The following is a 16,824-nucleotide window of genomic DNA, read 5'->3' as shown; positions in this document are numbered from 1 at the left end:
TCTTTTAGAGTTGTAGAACTTACTCTACAATATTTTAATTAATTACATGCTGTTAAATGTTTATGAAATGCCTTTATGGATAAATAAGTAGGAATATATTTTTGAATGACTTTTGAAAAATGAAAAACCTTGGAGTACTGTAGTAGTTTCTGCTTTCAACATTTCAAGGGAATTCAATAGCTATAGTTATATTAACATGCGAAATAATTAAAAATGAGAAATGTAATTCGTTGAAACTAACATTTATTTCAGGACTCGTTTTTCATGACCTTTTAATTAAGGAATATTTGTATTTAGTGATATTTTAGTGAGTTATTTTGATTTATCCACTCCATCAAGCATATAGGCTTACTGTATGATTTAAATATACTTTTAGAATAGAACTATGAAGCTGATGACATTTTCATAACTCATTTAATGACCAGTTTCAAATAGTGCCAATTCACTTCCATTTAATAGCATGCTTATGAATTACGAATTGCTGTTAAAAGTCAACATTTTTCAACACATTGGTAAATTATAAATGCTTCAATTACTTATTAAGGCTACAGGCCATTGATAAGTGCCATTTTTTTGCTACCAATTTAAACATGTTTAATTTAAAGTTTAAGTACCCCCACCCCTCATTTTTTTTATATTTACATTAGTGTTTGATAACTTGGAATTTGTTTAACCAATAATTCTACTTTATTGTTGTTGGCCTTTATTTTTTCTTATGACACCCGTCTTCCTCTTAACTCGAAAAAAGTGCCACATTAATTCGGTATTCACCCAAAGAAAAAGTTTTTGTAAAATTGGCCATTATGGTTTTATTGGCTCAACCTTTATTTAAACTGTACCTGCTTCACCATCTCAGAATGGCGACCGAACGAGGCAGATGCTTCCCCCTGGATAGCACTCGTGAAACTGCACCCTTTAGAAACATTTAAAGACAGATTTGTTTATTTTCCGAACATTAAAAACTTTCATAAAACCAAACGTATGCGTGTGCTAAACAGGATTTCAGAACAATTTTAATCTAAACAAACAAGAAATCAATATAGAGAGAAAAAAGATTCGTCTGCTTTGGGAGGGGGAAGAAAAAAAAAAAAGTCAAGCGATTCAATTCCCGCGCTGCCAACAAGTTGACTTAAAAACCCTGAGAAAACTCAGGAACGAAAAATCATTGATGTAGTAGTAGTAGCGTCCGTACAGAGGAATACCAGGGACAGATGTAGGGAGATGTATGGAGGTGTGGGGGGGGTCACCCATTCACTCGGCAGGGGGATGGACACTTCTTCCATCCCCATTGAGCAAAGGAGAGACCCCCACACCCACCCCGTGGTGGTGCGTATTCAAGTTCTCTGGAAGCCTGGACTCCCCCAACCCCCTCCCGTGGCCGTATCAAAAGTGGAGGGAACACTAATAGCTGCCTCCGTAGCCTCCCCCTCGGCTATAGCCGCCTCTGCTGTACGGGGCCTGGCTCCGGAATGAAGAGTAGTTTCCCCCCTTCATGGCACCGTAGCTGGATTGCTGCTGTCCGTAGCTCTCCCCGAAGTCCCCGTTGCTATATCCGCCACCCATGCCGCTGTCGTATTCTTCGTAGCTGCTGCCGCCGTAGCCTCCTCCAGCACCATAGCCGCCGCCGCCTCCTCCTCCGTAGCCCCCGCCGCCGTAGCCTCCTCCACCTCCACCGTAACCGCTGCCACTTTCATAGCCTCCGCCGTAGCCACCTGATCCGTAGCCCCCACCACCGCTTCCTCTTCCTCCGCCGTAACTCGACATGGCTCTACCACGACCCCGGCCGCCGCCGCCTCTACCTCCACCGCCGCCGCCGGCCATCTCCAGTTTGCTCATAGCCTTCTTTACCTCGACCTTAGTGCCGCTGATGGTGTGGAACTTGGTTTGCGCCGCCTTGGTGGCCGAGTCGCTGTCCTCGAAGAAGACAAAGCCGAAGCCACGCTTCCTGCCGGTCAGCTTGTCGGTGATAATCTCGGCCTTCTCCACGGGGCCGTACTGGGAGAAGTAGTCGCTGAGGTTCTCGGCCTCCAGGTGGTCTTTGACGCCGCCGACGAAGATCTTTTTAACGTTGGACGACGCGTCCGTGTTGCTGGCCTCTTCCCGTGCCACGGCCCACTTGAGCTCCACGCTGCGGCCGTCAATGACATGTGGCTTGGACGCCATTGCTGCGTCGGCCTCCTCCGCCGTCATGTAGGTTATGAAGCCAAAGCAGCGTGAGCGGCCTAGCATCTGGTTCATGACCACCACGCAGTCGCTGAGCGCGCCGAATTGCTCGAAATGGCAGCGGAGGCCATCTTCCGTCGTCTCCACATTCAGGCCTCCGACAAAAAGCTTTGTAAGTTTAGACGACATGACTGGGTTTGTGCTTGAGGAAGGTGCGACACACCGTCCCTCTCCTTCTTCAATGAGCGACGTTCAGGGCGGGCCGTTTGACTCGCTGCCTTTCATAAAACGTTGCGGGCGCTGATTGGTCAACTTGAAAACAAGCGACGCCTCCAGCGCGATAACGAGCCAATCGCGTTGAGCGTTACTTTGCTTGGCGTCGGAAACCCCACAATCAAGGAGGGAGAACGAGACTTCTGCTCGTTTCGAATATTAAATGCTTTTGGTATTGTTGTGCCGCAAAATGTAGCCATTGTAGACTTTTATGGTCGTACTTAAATTTCCCACTGATTTTAGTAATCCAAAAACTATCCAAAGGCCCATTTTACACCAATGAAGCCTTATTAACACGAGTGCCGATTTATTTCCAAGCTGATTTTTATAAGTAATTCAATTGTATCAAGTGTCTCTTTCGATCAAATTTAACTAGATACAGTTAAAATGGACTTTAATTCCCGCAGCATGCCGATCTCGTTTCCTTCTGGCACATACCCCCATTTCCCCAATGGAACTATGCATGTGCATTTCCCAAAAAGTGGTTTAGCCAGTGTGGCATTATGACATACTATATATACAATAAAGATAAAGCACGCAATTTAGACTTGGGTGTATAGATACACATGTGGCACATACCACGTATTAAACTGTCAGGAAAGTTTATTTTATGATGGCACATTTCCAGACTTATCGACATCAAACAACACAGAGCCCAAGCCCACCCCTCAATTGGAAATAACTGACATAGCAAGGATATTGTATTGGTTATAATTTATTCATAAAAAAAATAAAATAAATAAAAGTGTCTTATGATGTCGGGATCTCCTTGAGCACCATAATCTGGAATAAAAACAATGACACAAATGACATGTTAAAGCTTTTAACCAAACATGACCATTACATCAAAAGGACATGACTTATTTTCTAGGACTGTTCCGATTATGAAGAAAATCAAGATTAATTTGGTAATAATTGAAATCATGATCACATCTTTAAAAAATATTAATTATGCAAGTTGCTTTTGGCCCACCCAAACAAGCTTTATTAAATTACTCATTTTAAAAAAAAGTGCAAATATATAAACGTAAACAACTCAAAATGAGTATTAATAATCTTATTTTTTACGATTATACCGATTTTCTAATTGTGAGTGTAACAATTGAACTTTGATTAATTGCACAGCTCTAGTTTCCATTTATTTAGAAAAATCACAAAAAAGGATCAATGTTTTTTTTTAAAAAAAAATATAACCACAAATTGAGCAGGAGTTTAACGGAATCTGTACTCTACTTTATACAGAAAAAGACTTAGACTTAGATGTGCTTTGAATTTGATCGACTAAAGCGCCACTGACGCCAAATGGAAAAAAAGACTTCACCTGAGAAGGCACCAAGCACCAGCCAGCCCATCCCCGCACCAGCACATTTGGAGCATCCTTCTCCTTTGCCCAGGTTACCATTGCAACCTGGAGAGGGAAAAAAACGAGAGAAAGTGGGTGAGATTGTGTTTAAATTGACATTTCGTTGGAGGAGACACCAGAACGCCACCACTTCTTTGCCATATTTAATTTTAAATGGTGGAGCAACATTCAGACCCCCTCCTCCCAAGTCATTTACAACCGAATTAAGTCCCCGACCCACCCCAATGGCTTTTTACATAAGGATTAGCTAGGATTAAAGATAATATACTTCCATACATGGTTGACCAACACATAGATAAGACAGGTTGATTTTACATACCTAGTTGGCTGGATGTGGATATCCTAAAGAGATATTTCAGACTCCTATCACAACCGAACCCCAGGTAATCAACAGGGTCCTGACGTAGCCTACAAACAAACTGCTACGGCTATTTTGGCTGGGATAGCCTACTGGAATACGTGTAAGAACACCTAAATATAGGGATAATCAACAGCAATGAGCAAAAAGAGTGTCCACATAAGAGATAGTATATTAATAAATACGAGATAGTAAAGTTCATATAAATCACATGTAAGAAATAACATAGTCAAACCCTACATAGCCTACATGCATTGGCTGTGGGCAGACGCTTATTTTTTTCCTCAATACACCCACCTGACTTTAAAACTTGGAATAGAGGCCCCGCATAACTACAAAGCTGACCTGTGAATAAACTTGAGCAATAAGTAAAACTAAGCTATGTGGTGTAACCTTTTATTTAAGAATGAACATACAGAATAAGTGTCTTCAAACAGTAATGAATGTATTTTTTTCTCAAGAACATGAAAGTACACAGCATACATTTGGATATTGCTCTACAGGCTGAATGGGGGTAAATTACAAATTGACACTAAATAGCCGGAACAGCTAAAATGAAAGCGTGGTCGGTTTTGGGCACAACGAGGGGGAAACAAAAGCAGCGAGTCTCCCGCCATCTTTACTTAGGGCAAACGTGAGTAGTCACAAAATGGCCTCGTGACAACAGCTACGAAAAAAACCAACAGACCACAATTTCCTCACGCCCGTGCACTACAAACAAAACTATGCATCTAAAATATTAAAATAAGCATAAAAAAACCTACATTCAATTTTTAACAACTGGTGAACGCAAAAGGGTTTTTGTTTTAGCGTCAACTACACGTGTGGGCAATGGTACAACATAAGAGTTTAGAATCCGTTTTTTTTTATATTTGTATTTTGAGTGTCCTAATTTGTTATAATCTGATTCTTTTTAGGAAGTGACCTTCCTACCTGTTTGGGGGCTTTGTGGTCTTCATTTTGTTTGTGGGGGGTCGACCCCCGTTACTGAGTTTTGACTTTTGACGTCCAAATCCGGGGCTGGAGTAATCTGGAGGGTTGGTGGGCAATATCAGGGTAGGTGTGGACTGTGGCGCTGGTCTAGTACCCTCCGCCGCCGTAGCCCCCCCTGGGGTAACCACCACCGCCGCCTCCACGTGTGTAGGGAGCCGGATTTCTCTGGCCGCCGAAGGGTCCCTTCATAGGACCGTAGCTGGTGGAATGTTGGCCGTAGCTGCTGCCGAAATCGCTGTAGCCGTTACCGCCACCGTAGCCGCCCTGGTCGCCGTAGCCATAATGCCCGCCGTAGCCCCCGTAGCCTCCACCGCAGTTGTAGCCTCCGCCGCCATTTCCGTAGTTGTAGCTTCCACCATAGTCTCTACTACCGTAGCCATTTTGATTCCCCCTCATGCCTCGGCTGGACCTTCCTCTCGGAGTCATGCCGCCCCGGCTGGCCGCCTGCATCTCCTGCTTAGTGAGGGCCTTCTTCACCTCCACTTTATGTCCGTTGATGGTGTGAAACTTGATCACGACAGCCTTGTCGGCGGCGTCATGGTCGGTGAAGTACACGAAGCCGAAGCCTCTCTTCTTTCTCGTGTCCTTGTCGGAGATTACCTCCGACTTCTCGATTTGACCATACTGGGAGAAATAGTCGCTGAGGTGATCCTCTTCGATATCGTCTTTCAGCCCTCCCACGAAGATTTTCTTCACTTTGGCGAGCGCTTCGGGTTTGTTGGCGTCCTCTCGCGACATGGCCCGCTTCACCTCGACCGCGTTGCCGTCGACGGTGTGCGGCCTGGCGCTCATGGCGGCGTCGGCCTCCTCGGGCGTCGAGTAGGTGACAAAGCCGAAGCAGCGGGAGCGTTGGAGCTGCTTGTTGACCACCACCACGCAGTCGGTGAGCGAGCCGTACTGCTCGAAGTGCGCGCGGAGGCCGTCGTCGTCGGTGTCAACGTTGAGGCCGCCGACAAAGAGTTTACAAAGCTGGTCCGACATGTTTGAAATCGCGATTACTGATTACACGGGGGATTCTTTACCTCAGTGTGGCAAATCTCAAAATGGTGCTAGAGAAAAGAAACGCAGTTCTTTTTATATTGAAGCACCAATAACGTCACACCCCGCGTCGACCTGGGTACCGCCTCTTTTCCGGTACGCTTCATTTATTTTTCTTTGTTAAAGGCAACGCGTCCTTTAAAAATGTTGAAAGCTACCTGGATTGCTTTTATGACGTATTACAAAATAACCAAACGTCTACAATAACAAAATTCAATCCAAACTATGATTGGTATTTTAACACAAAAAAATACCCTTTGTTCATTTTGACATCCTAACCTAGTTTGAGTTGGTGCAAAAACCCAAATTTGAAACCCTAACCCTGGCTTGAAACCCTTTATTTGACACCCTGCAGCTTGTCTGAAACCCACCCGACTTCAAACATTGATTTTAAACCCTCTCACACATAATCCATCGTCTGGTTGGAAAGGCAATTTCAAACAAGAGTGGAAAGCATCAAAAATCTTGTAAATTAGATGAAGTGTTCTGGAGAAACTGAGACGGGGGTGGGGGCGCTTTTTGAATAATGTTTTTGTGTGATCTCACCTTCAAGAAGATCTGATCAAAGAACACCTTCAAATTAGAGTAAAACAGTAAATTAATTTCTCAACGTTCCACCTTGATTCTTTAGTTTTGTCTTCTACTCAGGCAACACATTGATACACATCAGTACAAATAAAAATCTACCCAATTTTCAAGCATGTAAAAATTCAGAGACACCAATGGGTGAAAATTAGCATCATCATTGAATTGCTCCAAAAAGTAGCTCAGGTGGAAGATTGGTGGAAAAAAGTGGGGGCGTAAAACATTAGCATCTCTATGGCTTGCATTGTCACACCTCAATCCAAAGTTTCAGATGAGACGCAGCAGACATCATGCATGTAAGCAGAATCAAGTCATGAGCAAGCCACACCCTCAAAACAGACACAAAGAAAGCAGTAAATTCAAAAAGACTGGTAAAATCTTTATGAGGCATATTGATGACAAAACAATCATCTTCATCTAAGACTAAAGACAGAAACACACAAGACGATTGAGAGTCATGAAATGGGCACAAGGCAGCAACTCCTGGTTTGTCACAGTCCTTCAGTCAGAAGACAAAATTAAATGACTGGTTTACTTCTATATGGTGGGGATTTTAAAACATATTTAAATGTCATGCTGAATTTTGTGCTTACAGTGTTATCAATCGAAATGACGGTGAAGAAAGGTGTCACGTCTCAAATTCATCAATTTGTTCAGCACAGTCCTTTTTCATTCAAAAATAACATATACACTATATGGACAAAAGTATTGGAACACCTAAACAATTAGTCAAAGGTTGGAGGTTTTGTTCAAAGATGTTGGGACATTTACACTTAAATGCTTCCCAGTGCACAAAACAAAGTCCCATGAGTGTGTTGTGCAAGAATAAGCTCGTCAAAACACCTTGAGGGTTCAACACCAATGGCAAGCTCGTGTCCACAAAGTGTCTTTACAATTAACTCTCCACTTCAGTTTGAAAAAAAATAATGGTGTATCAAAACACCTCAATGGCTACTCCTCATTTTGAATTAATTTCCACAGATTTGTCTATTAATTTGCTTTTGCAACAGCGATTAAATTGTAAACAGACACTATGGACCTCCTGTACTTTTGTCCATTATCAAAACTCCCATTGCGAGTGAATCAAGTTAAGCCCGATAGTGAAAATGAATGGGAGGGGGAGGAAGAAAAAAAAAAACTCTAAAGGCCAAAAAATGAAAAGGAAGACCAGCCTCATTGTCAATCAAAGACACTCGTCATGAGTTAGTATCCAACTGTAGAAATGAAATGAGTGCAGAAAGGAGTTAAACCAGTGGAGAACAGACTTGTTCAGTCGTCCACCACCCACCCTCACCCCCCGCGATGAGTCATCAGGAGCTGTGAACGGCGCCTATCTACTATTTACATCTCTAATGCAGTCCTGATGTAGCTGTTTAAGCCACCGTAGAGGGGACAAGGTGGTGGGGGTGTACAGAGGCAACAATGTAGGCATGTGCATCCATCCTCCAGCAACAAAACACATACTTTGTTACCTGGCAGACATATCGTTTTTCTATCTGATCTCTGGACACCAGTCTTGACGGAAGCATCCGGGTGTCTGTGAGATCATATGGCCCTTCAGAAGGGGGTGTGGGGTGGGATGTCTGTTTGTGTGTGGGGTGGGGGTGGGGGATCTTCTGGCGTTTCTGTTGTGTTTAATTGTTACAGCGCATGATCACATGATGTAGACTTTCTCAGCCTGAGAGAAGCTGAAGACTTCTTTGGTTCTGGGGCAAATTACTTTGTCATCTTGGCGGATGGACAGCAGGGACTACCAGAGAAAGACAACGGGGGAAAAACATTACTTTTGTCATTAGTAACTTCAAGTATCTCTAAGTACTAGGGCTGAACGATTTTGGAAAAAATCTAATTGTGATTTTTTTTTTGAAGGTCCTTTACTAATGTATTTTTCAACAAACGAGAAATTAATCTTTATTACAACAAATATAAGATCTGATATACATTAGAAATATTTACTTATGTGTAATGCATGCTTCTCTAACCTACCAATCATCATATTTAATGTTCTACACACCTCTAACGCAACGTTTTGGCCACACATTTTATTGTGTACATTGTGTGTGTGTGTATACACTCACATTGTAGCCATACACGTATCCGTTGGGCAACATCATGGGGGGGTTGTTCTCGTTCATGACTTCGCCGGAGATCTTGCACACAAGTCTGGAGTTGGCGCAGTGGGCCATAGGCAGAGGCTGTGCCAGCTTGTTTAAGGACTTGCTGCACACGGGGCAGTCGGGGTTCTTGGAGGTGCCATCCTCCTTGTAACACTGACTGGAAGGGAAGGTTAAGGTTCACACTTCTTTAGGTGCAACTATTGAGCATTTTCCTTCCCTTGCGATTAAAGTCAACAAAAGCCCCAATATTGTATGTCTCTAAAGTTAAGCTTCCATTTTATTGTTCGGCCTGCAGCTATCAAGTATTTTTTTAAAGCCAAGTATTCTATCAATACCCAGAGTGACTACTTGCACAAAAATTACATAAAAAAAAAGAAGAAAAGCTTAAAGCTGGCATGCGTCTAGCCCGCTTAAGCAGCGGAAGGATACGGCGTCTTAATGGCCGACAGCCCAGCCTGTAGGGTGATGGTGAACACGGAATTGTTGCCCAGCTGGTGCAGTCGGTAATTGTCGTACCGGAATTGCTGGATCAGCATCTTCCAGCGGGCCGGATCTAACAGATCCTGAGTGCGCCACAAGATTCTCACATGAACCTGGACCAGGTCACATGACTTCCCTGACCATTGTGTGTTACCTTGTACGGGGAGATGTGTGTGTCTGAGGGGAAGGCCAGCATTCCCATCACCTGCCGTACTTCGTCCAACTGTCCACCCTCGGCTTGGCTGAAGTGTTTCCTCGCATGTCTAGCATGTCAAAAGCATGTGGTGTTAATGAAAGTGACTTCAACTTAATAATATGAGTATAGCAGTGTTGGAAGTACCTGACGGCGTCCATTCGTTTGTTCTGTCGAATGAGCTCGATGAACTCCTGGATTCTAAGACTGAACTCCAGACAACTCTGCACAACCAAAGAAAAGCAGATCCTTGCTGTAAGAATGTTGCATTAGTGACATCTAGTGGTGAAATATATGGAGCCACAACACTGACAATAAGATTTGGTATTGAAAAAAAAAAATGTTTTTGTGGAAAAAGCTGCATTGAAATTGAAACAAGTATATTGGCATTGTAAAAAGTTGCATTGAAAAATAAAATACAGACATAACACCCCCCCCCCCTATTTTCTTAAGCATTTTTTTTTGTATTATGTCTTTTTCAATGCCAATCTGCAGATTTATTTACACTCCCCGCCTCCGAATGTCACAGGTTTTCAGTTTCAACTTATTGGCAGTGTTTTAACGTGGGGGGGCGGGGCTTTGAGCGTGACAACGCCTTCCAGCTTTACAGCTTTTTTGGCTAAAGGCAATACTCATGGATACAAGTTCACTCACTAGGCACTCCTAAACCGCCTGTAAATTAGTGTTTTTTCTACATATAACCTTGTGGCGTCAGTGTTACTGTTTCTGTAGTAAACCAGTTAGCACGTTAGCTAAATTAGCATGACATGATGCATAAAGTAATTTCAAACATGGTTTTAACGCCACAAGTAACATATAACCTTGTGGCTTACAGGCGGTTTAGCAGTTCCTGGTGAACTTGTATCCATGAATATTGCCTTTAGCCAAAAGAGGGCCGCTCTCCTCTCTTGAAAAGCGTTATCGTGCTCAAAGCCCTGACCCCAACCTTGCCCTCCCACGTTAAAACACTGCCAATAAGTTAAAACCGAAAAAAAGAGTAGTGAAACTGAAAACCAGTGTTGAAACTGAAAACCTGTGACACTCGGAAAAAAAGAGTGTAAAAAAATCTGCAGATTGGCATTGAAAAAGACATCATAAAACAAAAAAATATGCTTAAAGAATAGTGTTTTGTTTTTTTGTCTGTATTTTATTTTTCAATACAACCTTTTCCAAAGCCAATATTTGTTTAAATGTCAATGCAGCTTTTTCCACAATGACATTTTTTTTTCCAATACCAAATCTTATTGTCAGTCTTGTGGCTCCATAGCCTTAAAAAAAATTGATTGTCTTGTGGACAGTATGATAGGACTCAGCCCTAATAATGACCTTCATCTTGCGAAGACGGGACTTATTGTCATGGCACCAGGCTAAGCAGGTAGCTGTCTCCTGCCTCTCCAAGGACTCCTCAACCTCCTTCGCTGTGAGGAACATCTCGATGTTGACCAGATCCTGAAAAGTTAAACAAAGCCTTGATAACGAGCAGACCAAGCCCGGGGAGCAGCGTTTCAAGACAAAATGGCTGACCTCGATGCCGCTCTGTCTCGCCAGCTTGACGGCCGTGTTGTAGTACCCGCAGCGCAGCAGGTGCTCCACCATCATGCGGTCCATGCGCTTCTTCTTCCAAAGATTGACAGAGGCCGGCTGGTCGCTGCTGTGCTCTTTCAGATGCTCGATGCGCCGCTTGCACAGCTTGGCGCTCTCGTCTTCCGCCTGGATGGACTCGGCGGCCTAAACAAAAACCGGTAGATTGAATTAAGCGTATCCGGAGGCGGGAAACAACTAAATTCAGGCATCTGATACAGCGGTGCCTCTGGGCGTACCTCATATTGCATCCCAATAAACATGTGCGCGTTACCTTTCGTTTCAGTGCACTGAGCTTCTCCACCACGCCGTCCAGCAGGGACACCACAGAGTCCACCACCGGAAAGCTGCTGAGCGTCTTCTCCAACTCAGCCACCACCATGGTCACGTGACTCGTCTCCCTGTCTATGTTCTTCTGGGCCGCACGAAAGCGCTTATTCAGTGTCTCGTAGGGCACCTGAAGGATGACAAAAAGCGAGATGCTTGAGTATCTTGATGCTCAAAAGGAATAAATATATACCGTATAGTGTCAAGTCGGGGCAGTTGGTTTTTTTCTTGCAAAAAAAAAAAACTATTTTCAATTTTAATTCAAAAAATAATAATAATAATCCTATACACTTACTCGAAAAGAAAATTATAATGACAACATTCAAATCAAGTTTTGCTTCTTTATTTTTTTTCCTGCTGGGATTTGCTTTATTCCTCCTGATACCTGAAGCAAGCATTGAACCTATTCATCTCCAGCATGCACCAACTCCTACAAGAATAATAGTAAAATAATACTTCCTATTTAGTTTTTTTTTTTTGATTGCACATTTATCATTTATTTCAAAACACACTGCACAAAAAAATAAAATAAAAACGCTATATAAATATCAACCTATACTTGTACATTGATGCAACATCACAAACATATTTGAAGGTTGGGAGCAAATATTGCAAGTCACAAGTTTTCATCATGGATAATCAATCATGACTTTAGCATGATATCTATGGTCTTCTTGTCTTTGACAATGTTTAGCGTGATTGACCCCTCCTAATTTCATTAAAGCAGGTTCCTTTTTTCCCCTCATAAAAAACATAGATGACACAATATGAAAATGATCACTTGTGTTGACTTTTTCTTAGCAGGAATTAAACTAGGACTGTGCAATTAATTGAAATTCAATCACAATTTCAATTACTACACTCCACAATTACAAAATTAGCATAATCACCAACAACAACAAAAAGATTTTTAATACAAATGTTGAGTTGTTAAAATTCATACGTTTGTACCTTTTTAAATGTTAAAATAACATTTAGTTTCATCACAAAAAACTTGCATAACTAGTTTCAAAGAATGGTATTTGTCCTGATCATTTTACGTTTAAACAATTTGTTTTGTACCAAAAAATAAATGACCGTCCTAATGGTGATTTCAATTATTACCAAAATAACCGTGATTCATCTTTTCATCATAATCGAGCAGCTCTAGAGTAAAATCTATCTTTTTTTCCCCTTCATTCAATGGTCGTGGGCGAAAAAAGTCTCTAAATACAGCGACAAAATCTCTATATTGTCAAAATGTCAACAGTAAGTGTACTTTGAAAACTAATTGCTCTCTCTTTACTGGCTGACAAATTAACTTGAATTAATAGCTGAAATCGATTGAAGGATAGATGTGGGACGGATGGATGCAGTCGATCAAAAGAAAACAAAATGGATGTCACAGTGGAAAACTGCAAAGACCATAATATGGAATACAAATCATAGCCCCCCCAATGTTGCTACATGCCATCACCCTCAAAACACTGGCCTTTTCCCATTTAGTCCACACTAGTAGTCAGCTGCAACTTTCAACCTTAAATCTCAAAACATGAGAAAAAATTTGCTGCTTGAATACTTTTTTTAAAATGAGAAATTAAATTAAAAACAGGAACGTATTCCATAATAAAGGGAAACACTCCAATGTCTACCAGAGACTAACAAACAATGTAACTTACTCACTTTACCATTTTTCAGCAACCAATACAAATTTAGATATACGAGGTAACCACCAGGTGCTCCTTTTTCCCCCCAAACTGCCATCATGCTTTCCATTCTGATGCCGCATGCAGCTGTGCAAGTCTCAGAAGCTTGGGTTGCCAAATGAGGCGTTTATCCCCTACATATGAACTGTTTGCTGGGTGTTTAGCCAGGATTTCTCCTGGAATTGTAACTAAACTAGGCACTCTTGAATGAAAATAAACTGTTGTTCAAAAACGCCAGAAGAAGCAATTTCATGTACAATAACGTTCACCAGGCAGAGAAATACATTACGTTCAGTTCACATTCGCCCAAAATATGAACGTTCAGGTACAAGACTTTACAATACTACGTAATTGTTTGCTGAACAAACACAAAAGACAACAAAAACTATCCCTGGATGGAGGTCAGGGACACACCGAACGAGAGTTATTGATGCCACCCAAAAACGGTTTGGAATTGTCTTTTGATGCCACAAGATGGTGGAAAAAAATATACATATTTTCTTTTAATTAGGAAAGGCTCTACAAAATGACACTCCTCCCCTCACTTCAAAATACCTGTAGTTGCTTGGCACTCAGACGCCACCAGATGGCCCCAAATTAATATTTTTACATTTGACATGGCTTTGGCCTGAGCACAAAATCAGCAAATTGTTGAGTGTTCAGCAAATAACAGAGGATAGGGGCCCCTCCCCTGCAAAATCTGTGAAAAAGCAAAATCATGTAAGAAGTGTAATTGTATAATTTTCTATGGCACACACGATAATCTCTCACACTAGCTGGACATAAGTGAGAGAGATTATTAGCCCAGGTGATATTTGTATAAACATAGAACAGATATAGAGTGAAAGCTTGCATGCTGACTTAACTGTTCAACAGTTCAGAATGATCAAGCCTCTGTTAATTGCTGAAAAACTCACCTGTTCACTTTATTCATGGCTAGGCGAACGTCACAATAAAAAAAATGCATTTGCAATCAGCAGCCCTAAAATGACCCATGTTGAACTGAGAGGAGGATCTTAATTTAGTCAAGACATAACCTTGTCCAATAGAGAAAAAATCTTGAGGCATCAATAGAGAATTACAAACCTTTCAGGTTAGGCAACAATTACTCACTGACTTTCACAGTGGGGTTTGGTCCCTATCCTCTTCCACATGTAGCCCCCTCCATTCCCTAATCCAGCAAATAGCAGCTAGGAACAATGTAATAGCATGAGACTTCATTTAAACATCTTCATATAAGAATCATCATGCTAACAGTTAAAAACCACTGTATTCCAAATGGAGTTAGGTGGACTATTTGTAGCAATGCAGATTAGCAACTGGCTGTGACGACATTTTTTTTTCCTGCAACATGCCTGCAGCTGTAGACCCCCACGCCCCCCCATTTGCTGCCACTTCTAGACTTAAAATGGATCCCATCATCGCCATCCCCACTTGACTGCAGCATCGAAGGCGAAGCACATACAAAGCACACCCACCCCCTCCTTCAACATAAACACATACAAAGGCTGATTTAGCATGTAATGCATGAGGTTGTTCATGTATTGCTACTCACGACGAGAGATCCAGACGTGTGTGTGGAGGGCGAGGATGGGAGGAGGAAGATGATGGGGGAGGTAATCCGGGTTAGGTGTCGCAGCGAGAGAGAAGAGCGGCTGCTTATTTCCTCTCGCTGGCCATTTTGTGGGGAACATTCGCGGAGGACGGGGCTCCCACTAGCCCCCCTAAACCGGAGCTCTACTGCCCCACTTGCCCCCCTCATCGGATCAACACTAGTGATTTCAACAGATCTCCCTTTCAGTTGGCTCGGATTTGTATGCTCCGGACGAGCGTGCTCTTTGAGACCTTATAGTTGGTTTGACCACTTCGTGGTTCGACTACCATCTGACTGTCAAAACGTTTTCGCGTGACGCCATTTTACGACAAGAAACACATTCCAGCCCGTCGTCCATGTTGAATAAAGGGAGGAAGCCTTGTTACACTGACATGTCATTTTAAAGTCTTTATTATCCAATTTAGCAATCAGTAAGTTCTCACAAGCCTGTCACGCAAAATCCCGAACCTGTTATGTAGGGGAAAGACGTGCATTTGATAGGTCAGCTAAGTTATCTGGGCTAACGTTGAAATCCCGTCAAGATCGGTGTCAAATTCGCCAGGAATCAGCGTCTCTCTCCATTCCCCCGACCATGTCGCGATAATCGCCGAGTGGTCGCTCGGCGTCAATTGTTTACCTTGAGCGTGGGGTATTCTTGTACTTTAAGAGCCATGGAGAGCTGGGACGCTGTCTCTTGCACCGCCATCTTGGTTTTGTGCGTGGGGCTTTCAACTGAGGGCTTGTTTGTGTGTGTTTTTTTTTTCGTTTTTTCTAATGCGTCAGCATTGCCTCGCTCGCTTGCTACCGCCATCTGGTGGAATGGTGGTTCTCTTCATTTGTGGCCACTATTTTAAACCCTACTTGAAACCCCGATTTAAAACCCGAACCGACTTGATACCTTACTTTTTGAAACCCTCATCCTAGTGTGAAGGTGCACTTAATTTCAAACCTTAATCCTGACTGAAAACCCTAACCTTAATCCTGACTGAAAACCCTACTTTTGAAACGCAAACCCTGTCTTAAAACTCCACTTCGAAACCATAACCCTGACTCGAAACCATACTTTGAAACCCTAACCATTACTTAAAACCATACTTTGAAACCTTAACATAGCTAAAGGAGGAATTTACAATAGGCTATCTCAGTATGATGTAGTATTAACTACATATAGTACACTACTGCATTACAGCATTTAACGTATCATTAATTTGAATGTGTGTGCAAACGTTTGTGAACGTGTGCTCATGTGTTTGTATCATCGTGCAGCCATGCATGCTTGTAATTAGGCTCTAAGTGTTCCTGTCAGCTGCTTGCTTCAGCGCCACTCGAGAGGAGGAGGACGAAGGCTCTTTGAGATGGGGAAACAGCATGAAAGAGACACGAGGAGGAGGGGGATCACCTGCAGGTGGAGATGACTGCAGTGGGTACACACACACAAACACACACGTGACCATTCAGAATGAATGACGAGGTGTGTGTTTATATCAGTATGACGCATGCTCGTTGGTCATATCTTTTCCACCATGTGTTGTGTTGCAGTTCTTGCCTCTACACATGTTGTACTGAATGTAAACAACTGTCATTAATGAACAACATGCTAATAATAATGTCATCACATTTTATGACTACTTTCAGTTTTTTTGGCTTTGATGCTTTTAGATGGCTCATGTGGCTTTTGTTCTAGCAGTAGAGCATATTTGTGCTTGGTTGGGTATTGTTTCTGAGGTAGTTTAGCCGGTTTAGTTATGTAAACACAAAAACAACACACGGTTTCCATACAAAAAATATTCAACAGCTGCTGAGAAAGTTCTTACAAGCATTTCTTTTCATAAAACACCTCCATTATTGTCAAATTAAGACACCTTTTTTTATTACACAAACCCTACTTTAAATGAAGTTGGGATGTGTAAACGCAAATAAAAACAATACAATAATTTGGAAATATTTTTCAACCAACTATACAGTATTCAATTGAATACACACAAAAAAATAATATTGTTCTCATATTTTGCACACACAAAATGCAGCACACATTTTCAATGGGAGATAGAGGTGGACTGCTGGCAGGGCAGTC

At 42.2% G+C, this 16,824-nt stretch overlaps 3 protein-coding genes across 3 annotated transcripts; all 3 read right to left on the bottom strand.

The window, feature by feature from the left end:
• Positions 1 to 920: 920 nt before the first annotated feature.
• LOC144058833 (heterogeneous nuclear ribonucleoprotein A0-like) lies at positions 921 to 2,427 on the bottom strand. The gene has a single exon (XM_077577416.1). It carries the CDS (start codon positions 2,350 to 2,352, stop codon positions 1,402 to 1,404), a length of 951 nt encoding a protein of 316 aa, XP_077433542.1. The 5' UTR covers positions 2,353 to 2,427; the 3' UTR covers positions 921 to 1,401.
• A 2,112-nt stretch (positions 2,428 to 4,539) lies between these two features.
• LOC144058834 (heterogeneous nuclear ribonucleoprotein A0-like) lies at positions 4,540 to 6,216 on the bottom strand. Its single transcript, XM_077577417.1, has one exon. The coding sequence runs from the start codon at positions 6,129 to 6,131 to the stop codon at positions 5,238 to 5,240; it is 894 nt and encodes a 297-aa protein (XP_077433543.1). The 5' UTR covers positions 6,132 to 6,216; the 3' UTR covers positions 4,540 to 5,237.
• Positions 6,217 to 7,131: 915 nt separating this feature from the next.
• Positions 7,132 to 15,490, bottom strand: maea (macrophage erythroblast attacher, E3 ubiquitin ligase). The gene is made up of 9 exons (XM_077577415.1): positions 15,388 to 15,490; positions 11,419 to 11,601; positions 11,088 to 11,291; positions 10,890 to 11,012; positions 9,711 to 9,787; positions 9,525 to 9,633; positions 9,320 to 9,453; positions 8,852 to 9,047; positions 7,132 to 8,523 (listed from the first exon to the last, which is right to left on the bottom strand). The coding sequence occupies exons 1-9, from the start codon at positions 15,454 to 15,456 to the stop codon at positions 8,428 to 8,430; spliced, it is 1,191 nt and encodes a 396-aa protein (XP_077433541.1). The 5' UTR covers positions 15,457 to 15,490; the 3' UTR covers positions 7,132 to 8,427.
• Positions 15,491 to 16,824: the final 1,334 nt, after the last annotated feature.

Source organism: Vanacampus margaritifer, chromosome 10, assembly GCF_051991255.1.
Source record: "Vanacampus margaritifer isolate UIUO_Vmar chromosome 10, RoL_Vmar_1.0, whole genome shotgun sequence".
Lineage (NCBI taxonomy): Eukaryota > Metazoa > Chordata > Actinopteri > Syngnathiformes > Syngnathidae > Vanacampus > Vanacampus margaritifer.
Note: the sequence above shows the minus strand (reverse complement) of the source record. Positions and strands in the feature narration are given on the sequence as shown.

Coding starts and splice junctions, on each gene's coding strand:
- maea (XM_077577415.1), bottom strand. CDS start 15,456: ATGGCGGTGCAAGAGACAGCGTCCCAGCTCTCCATGGCTCTTAAAGTA. Junction 11,013..11,087: donor CGAGACAGAGCGGCATCGAG/GTCAGCCATTTT, acceptor TTAACTTTTCAG/GATCTGGTCAACATCGAGAT. Junction 9,454..9,524: donor CACACATCTCCCCGTACAAG/GTAACACACAAT, acceptor TGGCGCACTCAG/GATCTGTTAGATCCGGCCCG.
- LOC144058834 (XM_077577417.1), bottom strand. CDS start 6,131: ATGTCGGACCAGCTTTGTAAACTCTTTGTCGGCGGCCTCAACGTTGAC.
- LOC144058833 (XM_077577416.1), bottom strand. CDS start 2,352: ATGTCGTCTAAACTTACAAAGCTTTTTGTCGGAGGCCTGAATGTGGAG.